We start from the raw sequence: 13,890 nt of genomic DNA on the forward strand, positions 1-13,890 counted from the left end.
CAACAAAAGAGTGGCTGAAGAAGAAGCACATCAAGGTTCTGGAGTGGCCTAGCCAGTCTCCAGACCTGAATCCAATTGAAAATCTTTGGAGGGAGCTTAAAATTCGAGTTGCCAGGCGACAACCTCGGAACCTGAATGATTTGGAGGCTGTCTGCAGGGAGGAGTGGGCCAACATCCCTGCCGAAATGTGCACAAACCTTGTCACCAACTATAAAAACCGTTTGACATCTGTGCTGGCCAATAATGGCTTTTCTACAAAATATTAACATGCTGTTTGTCCAGGGGGTCAAATACTTGTTTTTCCTCATCAGATGGTTATCAATTTTAATAAATTCATATGATGTGATTTTCTGGAATTTTCTTTGGGATTCTGTCTTTCACTGTTAGAATGTACATATGATTAAAATTATAGATCGTTGCATTCTTTGTAAGTGGGCAAACCTGCAAAATCAGCAAGGGGTCAAATACTTATTTCCCCCACTGTACATATGTATGTGTTACTCTATAAGGAAATGTAGCCAGGTTGGTATGTTTGCTGTTTCACCTACGGGTCCTGTCTTTGTTCCAGGTGTGGCAGGAGAGCGGCTCCAGGCCAAAACTGTAGAGCGACATGTCTGAACAGAGGCAGGAGAGGCTGCTGGAATGTAGCTGCTGTCACGGCTGGTCTGTAGATGTGCTGTTGCAGGTCCCAGGATAAGATCAGGGAGGAGGACAGGGAGGCACTTTGTAAAGAAACAGGATTCTTAAAGACAAAACACAGCTAATTTGTTGTATTTGAGTGAATTGGTGGTGTAAGTACTTCACACTATTTTTTTAATAAATTTACTGTGATGGATACTTGGAATATTTGTCAGACAGTATGTGTGCATGAGTTTAATGTCTGCAATAGCTTTCCCTTTAACTCATTGTTAGCTACATGAATTATGCCCCCAAGATAAGAGTATATGATTATCAGGTGTGGCACACACTCTGCAAACAACTGTTCCGTCTGTATTTTACTCTACCCTCTAACAAAAACCTGATCCTTACTTGAAGAAACAAGCCCTAGATTTTACATCTTTACCATAAGGCAGAGAATAGTTTGAACAGTTTGAAAGGCTTTAAGCCTAAGAAATTATACATAGTGGTACAAGCAACATCCATTAGATTAGCCACTAGAATGTCTGAAAGCGAATCCTACTTTTCTTATGGACCAGATGGAAAGCATAAACCAGTTTTACATGCGATTGAACATCAGGCAAGCTGATTAGATGTAACAGAATCAGTGACAGCTCAGGTCATTCCTTACCTCTTTTGTATATTTGTGGTCAGGCTGAATTTGTGGTGGTGGTGAGAGGTGCAGGGCTGTATCCGTGGACTCTGGGCAGTCGACACGAATAAAGCTGTGCAGTGTGCCTGGAGAAGGAAGTGACTGTGGTATGGAGGGAAGGGAGTGAAAGAAGGGTGGGTGTGTCTACTAATTGCTGTTGAATAAGCATCTTGTCTGGAGCAAGTTTGATGTGAAAAACCCCAATCTCTAGTTGGTTATCACGCAGCAGTCACCAATATATACACACCAATACATACAAAACAACCCTATATATATATATATATATATATATATATTTATATAATTGCCTTTAAAGCCATCTGAATTCTACTTTGATTATAAAGCTTAAAGAAGGGACTAGGGCTGCAACAATTATCAATTAATCTTTCTCTTTAAATACTTTAAATAGTGACAAATGCCCAATGTAATCTTCCAGAGCCAAAGGTGATGTATTCAAATAGCTCTATCTAAGACCTAAAGATTTTAACTTACATTGAAAGTTCTGATTCTGATTCTGAAGTTGAGAGAAGCTGAAAATCCTCAGAAGCTTTGTATAGCTTGGTACTTGGTATTTCTGTTTGAAAAAGGGTTGAAACGATCAATTAATTATCTAAATAGATGATGATTCATTTTCTGTCAATCGGCTAATCAATTAACCGAGGAGAAAAGTTTGCGAATTAGTTTGTTTGCGAATTAGATTTTTTGTGAAAACAGGAAGTTTCTTAGTCCTGTCTACTATTTTTGAGGGGATACTTTTATTGTGAAAGAATCCAGGCGGAAGTGGTAGTTTTCTTCTGTTATGAAGAAAAACAAGCAGAACACACGTCATTTCATATTTGGTGAGGATTTTTGTGTAGTTTATAATATGAATTGGTAGTTTTCACACATTTATTGATGCATTTGTTCAAAGCTTGACGCTTATTTTTGTATGCAAAGGTGTGTTTTCCAATTGTTTTGGTACGAGACTGAGGGTAGCTAACAGTTAGCTCGCTAAGCTAATTTAAGTGGTTCGGATTCAAGATGGCTAACGTTAATCACGACAAATCCTCCTAATAACAGTAACTTTAACTGTTCATTAGTTTCGCATTGGCTGTTTAATTTACATGCTGGTAGCGTTAGCTACGTAAGTTGCCTTGTTAACTTTACTGTAACGTTTACTTTCCGCAGAAACAAAATGTTAACGTTACCCAAATGAAAATAACGTTAGCAAACTAACGTTAAGGCTAACAGTTAGCTAACTGTTTTGAATTCCAGAACACTGTTTAGTAAGTTAACCTACGTTACATTTAGCTAATGTCAAGCTACTTATGAGCTATAATGTTACTAAATGTCAGGGGGATACTGTAATAATACTGTATAGTTACCTGTTACTACAACTGAAGTTAGTAACGTTAGTTAGTTTCTTTGCTGGTGTATATTTTTCTTGAAAACAGCGGTGAACGATCCTGCTAACCATACTAAGGTTGACGCTAACACAATCAATATTAGCACAAAAATGCAAGTAAAAGTTTTAAATTCAGAATGTGAAGTTATTAAAGTGTCGCCATCATTTACTTAAATGTCACTCAATGTAAATGTACTCATTACTTAGTCATTATGTGGAACTTAAATCATTACTAATGCATTGATGTGTAAGATGCATTTTAATGTTACAGCTTAAACACAGTAATATTGTTGGTACCGGAGTATATGTAATTGCTGAAGAAAAATGTACATTCCACTGAGTTTGAATTTGTTGCTGGACCCCCTTGGACCCACTCAAAACATTGCCTTTGCTTTGTGTAAGCTCTGTGTTTCCATCAAGTACAGAGTACAGAGTACAATTTTTTAGATTGGCATATTTTGCAGCGGACATTTGTTTGGGGGTCAGGCTATGAATAACCTAAATAACAGCAAACCACTGGTGTGTGGGAGATGTTTTTATCAACAGTCATAATGCTTAATCATCATCCCAATCTTTTGTAGAGGAGGGTGGTATTGCTTTTCTTCTCTACTCTTTAGTGTGTGGGCCCTAGTTTCCACAGGAAACGGTGGAAGCTGTGTTCAATTTGAGCTCTCAGAAAGAAAGTTATTATTGTTTTATCACCCAGCAGTTGACCTTATCAATTCAAATAATGGCCCCAGTTACATTATTCAAGGCATGAATCTAAGTTGAGAAGCATTTACACAATTTCCATCTTGAGTGTAGTACGACATGCTCCATCCACATTTGTAGAGCCATTAGGATTTTTATCATTCAGAGAGGCTTTAAGATCCTGTTGTGTGACATTTATCTTTTAACCTGTAAGGAAAGCAGCGTGAAGCCACTGAAGCAAAAGTTTACATGACGTTCTCTTCTGATATTAATGGGAACAGAAAGTGAGAAAAGGCTGTGTCCACTTCATACTTGGCATGCAATTTGTAATTTTTGAGTAAGTAAACCTCCAAGTCCATAGGTAAAGTTGCATTTCAATTCTGTGGCTGTAACCTAACACAAAAATCACAGCTCGTAATGTACTTCGGTTTTGTGGTCACGGTTTGATATGTTTTCCTTACAGAACAGTGAACAACAAAAAAAACATTTTGGAAATTTGTGATTTATTTTGAAAAATGCAAAAAACATGTGAAGACAACATTGTAGCAGAGCTCAAACACGTTATACATATGCTTAAATTCTGTATTCTCTATGACTGAGTACTGTTGTATGTCCGCAGCGATGAACACTTGTATTGCATTAGTTTTTAATTTGATTCGGAATCTGCAGTGAGGAGAACACTATCAGCGTACTGTTTGACACTCATTTTCACTGTATTGAACCAGGAAACCGACACAGCATGAGCCTGACTAACTTGGCTAACCAGGCTAAGCCGACTAGCATGCTGCAACTGTCTTCTACCCACACGTGCAAAACAGTTTTGCACGTGTGGGTAGAAGACATGAACTATTTTGACTTTCTAATCAGATGCAGAGTAGGACAGCTCTTAGTGGAATGACAGTGGGGAAAAAATCAAGCAGCTCAACAGGCTGCACCTGCAGTGGATGGCAGGAAACAGCTTCCTGATTTGCCCATGTGTTTCCCTCTCATCTCCTTCCAGGTCACAAGGTAAAGATGGCATCAAGCAGTGCGAGCAGTGAGGAGGAGCAGAGCCTCAGAGAGTGTGAGCAGTATGTCCAGAAACACAACATCCAGCAACTGCTCAAGGACTGTATCATCCAGCTGTGCACGGCCCGGCCTGACCGGCCTATGGCCTTCCTCAGGGACTACTTTGAAAGACTGGAAAAGGTAGGTGCTGATACACTAGACAGCAAAGACTCTTGTCGGCATACCTTTTACATTATAAAGATTAATTTGATTTACTGTTAATTTAAAATAAAACAATGTATTAAAGCTCGGGAAGGCAACGTTGGAGAAACCAGCAGGGTACAATTATATTCTGAAAGTATCTAACCTCCCTTCAGACCTCCCTCCAAAGCCACTCCTCCAAATTGTATGTTCATGCTCGGTGAGTGCACGCGGAGGCATGCAGGCAGGCAGATAGGCCAGCCAGTCATTTCATTTGGACCAAAATACATGATTGGCCTGCTTCCGATTTTTGTGGCCTAGCCTTTGTTTTATTGATTGCTGTCAGGACGTAAAGAGAGTGTCAACAAAAGATGCTTCAGAAATAAACTGCCTATCCTAGCTTTAATACAGTCTTCATTCAAGTTTTCTGTACATTATTCTTTGAGTGTCTCTGGTGTGGTTTTGTGTTCCTGTTGTCCAGCAGGAGGAGGCCCAGCAGGTGGCTTTGCAGCAGAAATCTAGCTCACGGTCAGACTCCCGTGAAGATGAAGTTTCTCCACCCATGAACCCTGTGGTGAGGGGTCGGAACCGGAGAGGAGCCATCAGTGCAGAGGTGTACACAGAGGAAGACGCTGCCTCCTATGTCAGAAAGGTCAGTGGTGATAACGTCAGTGTTTTCATTCACACACCTTCATGCCGTCCTTAAAGCTGCACAAATCAATATTTTTATACTATCAACTGATAAAATGTGTAATGTGAGAGGAGGTGTGTATAGTGATGAACCCACAGAGAAACTCTGCAGTAACCCTCGGCTCTACTGACTATTTCAGCCCGTTTTAGCTTATTTCTTGGTTTTCTGGCTCTGAAACTCATCATCATCGTACGCGACCTGCTTAGCAGCAAACAGCAGACAGACACTGCTCACAGACATAGTTCTTTTACTTCATCCCCTTTTGATTATTATAACATCCTATTCACTTGCCTCAGCACAGCATCCCTGGATCATCCACAAGTGGTCCAAAATGTTGCTGCTAAGCTTTTGACCAGGTCCTCCAAAAGGACTAATGTGACACCGATCTTGGTTTCTATTCGCTGGCTCCCCATCAAATTCAGAATTCAGTCAGAGGTTCTTGTGATGCCACGTAGAGCACCACATGGCCAGGGGTCCCATTTATAAAACTGTATGTAGAAAAGTTGCATATGTACAAAACACAGGAAGTGCATCCGCAAAAAAATATTCTGATTTAATGCCACATTGTTGTGTAACAGCTGAGAGGGTCATTAAAGGACACAAACCTTCCATTTGACTTGTGATCATAGCAATATTGATTTGATTCAAGAGTATTTCAGTCTTAATTTTTACTGAAATATAACAGAAGACTCTAAACAAGCAAATATTTTTTTCTTTTAACCCAAGGTCATCCCAAAAGACTACAAGTCCATGGCTGCCCTGGCCAAAGCCATGGAGAAGAATGTGCTGTTTGCCCACTTGGATGACAATGAGAGGAGGTAATGGCACAAATCAGTGTGGTAGTTTAACAATCCTTTTCAAAGCATTTCATGCTAATGAGCTTATGTTCTGCCCCTACAGCGACATTTTTGATGCAATGTTTTCTGTCAACTACATTGCTGGAGAAACGGTCATCCAACAAGGTGAGTTTTAACACCACTTTATACAGAGATTGTTGCTTTCTTCTGTTTATTCATTCATGCAACTCTGTGTTGCTCTTGTTCCAGGTGATGAGGGAGACAACTTCTATGTTATTGACCAGGGAGAGATGGACGTAAGATCTCCTTCTTATCTTTTTGTCTAGTTTTGAACTTCATAAAACATCTGCTAGTGTTTCTAGAATTTGAAGTGTCGTCTCTCTCTTTACTTCTGTAGCTAGATGTGCTTTAGAGATTCAGTGGAGGAAACATTAAAGGATAGCTGATGAGACTGAAACCTCTAATACCAACAAAGAATTGATACTACTAAGAACTAAGAGCCTGATCTACTGTAACTTTGTGCACCATTGGTTCCCACAGGTGCTGTGTAATGGAAGTTTAACCATATCATTTCAGGCAATTAGTCTTGTTGGGCAAAAGCCAGGTCAGCAGATAGGCAGGCACTGCTGTCGGGATGTAAAGAGAATTTTAACGAATAGAACAAAAATGCTTCAGAAGTAAATTGCCTCTCACAGCTTCAAATGATTTGTTACACAAGTCATATATGTGATTATTCAGTACCATATAAGGTTGGGCAAAATAAAGTAAAAGATTTTTTATTTTTTTTTGTGTCCCAAAACAGCATACTCTTGCTAATTTAGTTTAGACTGGTATCAGACTTTGCCCTCCTCCCAGACTAGCATCAGTTTGTCACATTGTAGCTATAATGGATATGAAAATGTGTCCCTTGCCATGTCATTAGACACCTGGCCAATCACAGGTTTTGTCTCTCTGTCTCCTTCTAGGTTTATGTGAACAATGAATGGGTGACCAGCATTGGTGAGGGAGGCAGTTTTGGGGAGCTGGCTCTGATCTATGGGACCCCTCGTGCAGCAACTGTCCGGGCCAAGTCCAATGTCAAGCTGTGGGGCATCGACAGAGACAGCTACAGAAGAATACTGATGGTAAGCTGTGAGGTGGCTTGTTGTTGTTTTTAATGTAAAAAAGTATTATAATCAGGTTGATATATCAACTGTCACAATTACATTTTGTTTTAGGGGAGCACTTTGAGAAAACGCAAGATGTATGAGGAGTTCCTCAGCAAGGTGTCCATTTTAGGTGAGAACATCAGTTGTTCCTCATCGTATTGACTGATTTTGTTTTTAAACAAAGGCTGTTGTGTTTACCTGACTGTTGCTCCTGAACAGAGTCTCTGGATAAGTGGGAGCGTCTGACAGTGGCTGATGCCTTGGAGACGGTGCAGTTTGAGGATGGCCAGAAAATTGTTGTGCAAGGAGAGCCTGGTGACGAGTTCTTCATCATCCTGGAGGTACCTCCACCTTCTGCAAACACTAGTCAACCCAAACTGGTTGAGATAGGACTTCTGCTTCAGCTCCCAGCATTCTGTGATGACGTATCTCCTGTCGCTATCAGTTTAGCCCCTACATCTTCGTTCTACCCAGAAAGCAGTTGTTTTCTGTTAGTTTTCTGTCATCGCTATCCAAATGAGAAACCAGAATTGAAGGAGCCTCCATGTCACGTACAGGGTTTGCACGGTCATGAAAACCTGACAAATTAAATGGAAAGTAGTTACATTACTATTTTAATGCATTTATAAGAAATATTTGTCTTAGGGGGCTTTCACACCTGAAAGTCCGCACCAAGGTCCGAATCAAAGTTCATGTTTGATACATTTTGATACATTCGTTATTTTTGCTTTGGTTACACACTGCAATTCTGCGACCGCACTAAAGGACTTTACATGACACACTTGCGTCCTGTCGTCATCATCTTTGATAAGAATGAATGAATAAAAAATGAGCATATGCGTATTTGCCACCACTATAATATTATAATTATGGCATTACTACCTGCAGCACCAACTATACTGAAGGCTAGTAGCAATTAAACACCAGCAACCAAACCATGGTTCAGTTTGATCCGGACCGAGACTAGCTCTTTTCATCGGACCAAATTTCATCTGTTTGGTCCGGACTGTGGTCCAGGGGAGGTTTCACATCTCTATTTTTGCTTCGGACCAAAAGTCTGAAAGTCTTGACCAAGCGAGCTAGATGTGAAAGCCCCCTTAAACTATGAACTGTGTACTTTTTAAATTAGCAGTGTTTGAGAAGGCATGCAAGGAAGAAGACACTGGCTCACGTACATTGGGGGGAAAAAAGTAATGAACGCGTCAACATTTTGTTCAGTAAACATTTCCAATGAGGCTATTCACATGTAAGTTTCACCAGACTTTGGAAACTCAAGAAATCCACACATATAAAGATATCCAAACATAAAAGACCACAAATTAAGTTATGTGCAATAAAGTGGAATGACACAGGAAAAAAGACCATTCACATTGTTAACCCATCCAACACAGGACAGATATTATATGCACATCACTTTGGTGCAAGACTATCAGAAAACTGCTTTAATGAAAAAAGGTAACACCAGCATCACTTTCTGGAAATGATTCAAAAACTGCATTGCTGGTATGAACAGTATAATGCAGTGTGTTTTGGAGAAAAGAGAGAGATCCATTGTATACATACATAGCCTAAAACTGCAGAGATATTATTTATAAGCCTTATCATCCGGCCCTACTTTTGAGTCACGCATTCTTCCATTAACATGATAACAGCTACAGTGGATCTTTTCTGGAGAGACCAGGGTGCATAATCATAATCTGCATGTTGGATCTGGATTTTCTGAAAATTGCTGATGATTTTTTCGTGGAGGTGTAGTTCAAAATGTCTTTGTTGTGCTTCCAGGGGACAGCAGCGGTGCTTCAGAGGCGGTCAGAGGATGAGGAATTTGTGGAGGTTGGCAGACTTGGACCCTCAGATTACTTTGGTAAGTCAGGCAAACATAAGAGCTTGACAGATCCGTCATATACAGCACTAGCACTTATAAGTGAGTGACCAGATAGCTGCTGAGATTGTCTTGCTAGAATGAGATCCATGGTGTGGATTTGACCAGCTAAAGATATCCCAAATATGTAAAATAACAAAGCAAGACACCATCAGTGTGAACCTTGTATGATTGGTTGTCTTTCCTATGTCTCCCAGGTGAGATTGCCTTGTTGATGAACCGGCCCCGGGCCGCCACTGTTGTTGCATGTGGACCCCTCAAGTGTGTCAAACTGGACCGGCCGAGGTTTGAGCGAGTCCTGGGTCCCTGCTCTGACATCCTGAAGAGAAACATTGAGCAGTACAACAGCTTTGTTTCCCTCTCTGTCTGAGCTCGGCACTCAGACCTTCCTTTTCTCTACTGCAGGGCTTTATTTTCCTACTTCTTCTGTCTTTCACGTATGTTACAGCACCCACATGACCCACGTGACCCTTCACAAGATCACTTTAATACATCAGCTTGTCATCGTTCTTTATTTCTTATTTATTTTATTCTCTGTATATGTACTCAGGAGATAGGATTTGTTTTGTGTGAATGGAAGAGTTTGATGTCAGACACAGTTCAGAGGGTTGCTTCACCACCTGAAGTTATAATCCCAATACAAATAGCTGAAATATAATGTAGTGGATGCCTGCCTGACTCTGCGATCACACTGTGATCACTGTAAGTTCAGAGGTTACATTATATAGTACTGAGAGCTTCACAACAAGATGTGTAAAGATTGTGTCAAATCTCTGTAGTTCTAGAGCATGACAGGCTGATAAATGGATCATTAAAAATGGAATATTTATATAAAATTATACAAAAGACATTCATACAGACATGATATGAAGCATTATATTGTCAAAATGAAACTCGTGCAGATGAAATAGCTAGAGTCAAAAGAGGACAGGATATTCATAGTTTAAATGAATTTGTTCCATAGTGGAAAAATGACCAACCCAAAAATACTCATTATCAGACGGTGTGAATGCACAATGTCAGAGAGGCTGTGACGGATGGTTTCACGCTGACTGGGTAAGGCTTTGTGTTTTTGAAGCAGTACGCCAAGTTTTGTCTGTGTGTGCTGCTGCTCTTTTCTATTTGTGGAGATGTTTTAGCCATGCTAGCAGCAGGATTCTGGGGATGGAATTGTTGGTCATCTGGACCACAGCTTTGGACTGTACTGAAATATCTTAGCCATAAAATATGGTCGTCCATTTCCCCATCGGAAAGATTTGTAATCACTTTGGTGACCCTCAAACTTTCCTTCTGGTACCATCATCTGGTTCAAATTTCAATTTATACTTCATGCTAATTAGTAAATGTTAGCATGCTAACACGCTAAACTATGCTGGTAAATGGTGGTAGCACACTGGAGTTAGCACTTAGCTCACAGCACCGCTGTGCCCAAGTAAAGCCTCACAGCTAGCATGGCTTAGACTGTTTTTGGGGGGTTTGTTGTTTTTTCATTGGTTGTCCTGGTTTTCCTTGCTGCACCAGCCATATATGATTTTACCATGAAAAGAAATTATATAAAAAAACTAAACAAAGATAGTAAATGCACAATTTATTTCCAATTAAACTTTACATTTTGGTAATTTTATGGTTTTCCTTACCCATTGCTAAATGTAAATTGAGCTTTCAGTTTGAAGACCTCCATTTGAACTTTTCTGTTTAATGTTTCAGGTTCTTAAATTTCACTGAAAGCTTGACTGAATTTCACTTTTGTATTTACTGCTTTTTTAATATTTAATCGATAATAGAGTAAATAAGAACAACTACATTTTCTCTTTCTCTTCCTTCTGTTTAAATATAATTATATTTCTGGGTGAAATTACTAACTTTGATTTAGTTGGCAGTGTAGGTATCCCTTTAACTCAGCTGACATCTTATCTTCACAGCTCTGCTACAAATCTATATATTACCATTAAATGACTATTTTTTTGTAATATACAAAATGATATAATCAAAGAGAAAATGTTTATATGCTGTTAAGTTCACTGTTTCATGTACTTCTGATCCTGTCATTTGAAGGGAGTGCAGAAATGGTACCTGTTGAAAGATCAGACTTTGTGCAGTAAATATGGAAGACAGACGGCATCACAACCAAGCTGGTGCCAAATATGATGCTGGACTTTCCATATATCAGTCTTAATAAGGAACTTAAAAAGACAGTGTTTTGGGGGTTTGCATTAGTCCATGGACAAACAGTTTGATGCCCCCCACCCCTTTTACTTGATTAGCAATTGAGAGGGACTTCAAAAGTGCTTATTTCTGCACACCCTATTGATGTAGTAACTGGTGATAATTATATTTTTTAAATCCCGTACTGATAAACACACTACTTGCATGAATCAAATCAAACAATGGCCTTTTCATAAACAGCTAGTGTTGTATTAATGATGCACTTCAGTCATTTAGTATAGCACTTCAATAAAGCTGGAGGACTTAAAAATAAAAGGATTTAAAAAAGAATTTTCAAAATCTCAGCAGCAGAGCTGATTGCCTGACTCCCAAATGTATGTTAAGCTCCCAAAACACTGGATCCTACGTTTCCCACAATGCAACTTCTTTTGTTTGAATCCCCTGTGCCTTGTCAACACACAGCTTTTAAAAGTCCATGTTCCCAATTTGTAAGACAGATGTCTCCAAGCCCAAGGTAACTGAAAATCACTATGACATCATCAAGGTTTCTTTTTCTCAGACTTGAGAAGCTTTTTCTTAATCTCATCATGAACTCCACATGATGAGTAAACTGATCTTAATGTGTAAAATGTGTTGGTAGAGTCTTTAATGAATTATCTGTTTGTAATCAAGCAAACGTGTCTGTTACATCACAGGTATGTGACAGCCATTAAATTAGCACTGGTCCATTCCAGCAATAGGCAGTAAGGCTGTCAATACTGAGTATTGGAGTTTTTGTACCAATACCATAACAATGTTTTTTCTGATACCTTACTTTCAGAAATATAAACATTTTTTACAAAGTCCTTATGGGTTGTCAAATGTGACATGATGTCCAAACAGAAACTGCTGTACAAGAATTTTATGCTAAATTTGAATAGTCTAAAATGTATCTTCAATCAAGTTGATGAAGTGATGTTCAAGCAAACTTTTGTCCACCCATAATCACTCACTGTTTAATGGCTCTGATCTGTATGTTTTTCTAAGATGTCTTAATTCAGTAGTGTTACATGATTTGCCATCTAAACAGTATGGTGTCCTCTAGGCTTGTTAATGTACTTTTTTGTCAGCTGTGTCTTATTTACAGTATTTCTGACACACTAGATGGTCAAAATCTAAATCAGCCAGAGCTGAGAAACTGAGTGTGAATATGTGGAGACGTCTCCACTCAGAAACCTGGCTTGTCGTTTATTTTCCTAGTTACACTGCTCACTGTACGCCACTCAGTCAGACCATCAGTGTTTGTAGAACTAAAAAAGCAGAAGCCTGCAGTGAGTCTCTACAGAGGACCATTCTTTTCTGTAGTTTTTGTGCCTTTCCTCAGATTGATTGGAATGATTGTGCTTAAAGGTCCAGTGTGTAAGGTTTGGGGGGGGATCTATTGACAGAAATTGAATATAATGAAATGAAAATTTGTTTTCATTCCTATATAATCAGCTGAAATATCTACAGAGGGAGCGGTCCTCTTCCACGGAGTCCCTCATGTTGCACTGCCGTGCTTCTTTTGCAGCGCAGAACAGACAAACCAAACACTGGCTCTAGAGAGGGCCTTTTGCATTTTCTTTAGAGTTAGGGGCCACCCTAGGTTTTCTTACATGCTTGGAACAGCAAGGTGAGGAGAATGGGTTTCAGTTGGTTACCTCACCTACTCACCGCTAGATGCCACTAAATCCTGCACACTGGTCTTTTAAATGTTGGTGCGTTTTAGATTTCTGTGTAGGACGTCCTTGCAGCAGTGCAAGCAATAAAGAGAACAGTCTTTTCAATGTGTGTCTTTGCTTGTTGTTGCCTAACCCTAGGCCCCGACCTCTAGAGTGGCCCTGTATTCACATGTAGTTTGACTACCTTATTATATACATTTCCTTGTTCTGCTACTTTCTACTTCAATCCCTCTGCAGTTCAGAGGAAATGTGCTTTGTGCTTCACTAGATTTATTTGCTATTCCATAACTGCAAATTCACTGATCATAACTTCACATGCATTCACTTTGAATGATTTCTGGTTCTTTTCAACAAGTTTAAGTTTTCGCACAACTATCACAAAGACAACATGGCCTGCTCTCAGTTTTCACAAATACAAACACTAAGACAATAATTTTTAATCCAATTTAGGTTGTTTCTGTAACATTTATCCGGATCAGTGTCCTTCAATCGCTCTCATCCTCAGCGTCATACGTGCATCCAGTTCATGTAGTGATTTCGACATTTCTTCTAATTTCATTGTCAGGCCAGTGGTTACTCTCAGCAGCTCACCAGACTGGGCCCCGATGGTGTCGATCCTCCTCTGCTCTTCCACAGACCGGTCTGAGATGTTACGAAACAGTTCACCGTTCTGATCAGCCCTTTATTGTAAAACCTTCAGGTTTTCTTTCACCCCATTTAAGCACTCTTTAAGTTCCCATGACAGCTTTTGGGTAAATTTGCTGGCAGCTGTCTTACCAATTTTACGATATATTAGGGAGATTCCAAGCCCGATAATCAGGAAGCCCACTAGCAAAATTCCAATTATCCATAAATCTTCAATGTCCTCCACAGATAAAACATCCAAGCAAACCGCCAGGTCTCCCACGAGTCGCGAGCGTAGCCTGCAGCGAATG

At 39.7% G+C, this 13,890-nt stretch overlaps 1 protein-coding gene and 1 long non-coding RNA gene across 4 annotated transcripts; one reads left to right on the plus strand and one right to left on the minus strand.

Moving 5' to 3' along the window:
- Window positions 1–550: 550 nt before the first annotated feature.
- LOC123987581 lies at window positions 551–2,244 on the minus strand. The gene is made up of 3 exons (XR_006829172.1): window positions 1,802–2,244; window positions 1,289–1,411; window positions 551–742 (listed from the first exon to the last, which is right to left on the minus strand). It is a non-coding gene; the product is annotated as an uncharacterized LOC123987581 (long non-coding RNA).
- Window positions 1,954–13,060, plus strand: prkar1aa (protein kinase, cAMP-dependent, regulatory, type I, alpha (tissue specific extinguisher 1) a). Of its 3 annotated transcripts, none has more exons than XM_046076570.1 (11): window positions 1,954–2,148; window positions 4,384–4,571; window positions 5,056–5,223; window positions 5,989–6,080; window positions 6,163–6,224; window positions 6,309–6,355; window positions 7,025–7,183; window positions 7,277–7,337; window positions 7,427–7,548; window positions 8,990–9,071; window positions 9,287–13,060. In XM_046076570.1, the coding sequence occupies exons 1-11, from the start codon at window positions 2,109–2,111 to the stop codon at window positions 9,457–9,459; spliced, it is 1,194 nt and encodes a 397-aa protein (XP_045932526.1). In that variant the 5' UTR covers window positions 1,954–2,108; the 3' UTR covers window positions 9,460–13,060. The 3 variants fall into 3 exon arrangements, with proteins under 3 accessions (XP_045932526.1, XP_045932524.1, XP_045932535.1); XM_046076568.1 differs by having other exon boundaries at window positions 1,992–2,148; window positions 5,053–5,223; XM_046076579.1 differs by lacking the exon at window positions 1,954–2,148 and adding an exon at window positions 2,317–2,432 and having other exon boundaries at window positions 5,053–5,223.
- Window positions 13,061–13,890: the final 830 nt, after the last annotated feature.

The sequence above is a fragment of the Micropterus dolomieu genome, linkage group LG02, assembly GCF_021292245.1.
Source record: "Micropterus dolomieu isolate WLL.071019.BEF.003 ecotype Adirondacks linkage group LG02, ASM2129224v1, whole genome shotgun sequence".
Taxonomy (NCBI): Eukaryota; Metazoa; Chordata; class Actinopteri; order Centrarchiformes; family Centrarchidae; genus Micropterus; species Micropterus dolomieu.

What these genes read in the sequence shown, in the direction of transcription:
- prkar1aa (XM_046076568.1), top strand. Translation starts at nt 2,109, where the DNA reads ATGAAGAAAAACAAGCAGAACACACGTCATTTCATATTTG. An exon ending in TTGACCAGGGAGAGATGGAC is followed by an intron (nt 6,356 to 7,024) that starts GTAAGATCTCCT and finishes GTCTCCTTCTAG; the next exon opens with GTTTATGTGAACAATGAATG. An exon ending in AGTTCTTCATCATCCTGGAG is followed by an intron (nt 7,549 to 8,989) that starts GTACCTCCACCT and finishes TTGTGCTTCCAG; the next exon opens with GGGACAGCAGCGGTGCTTCA.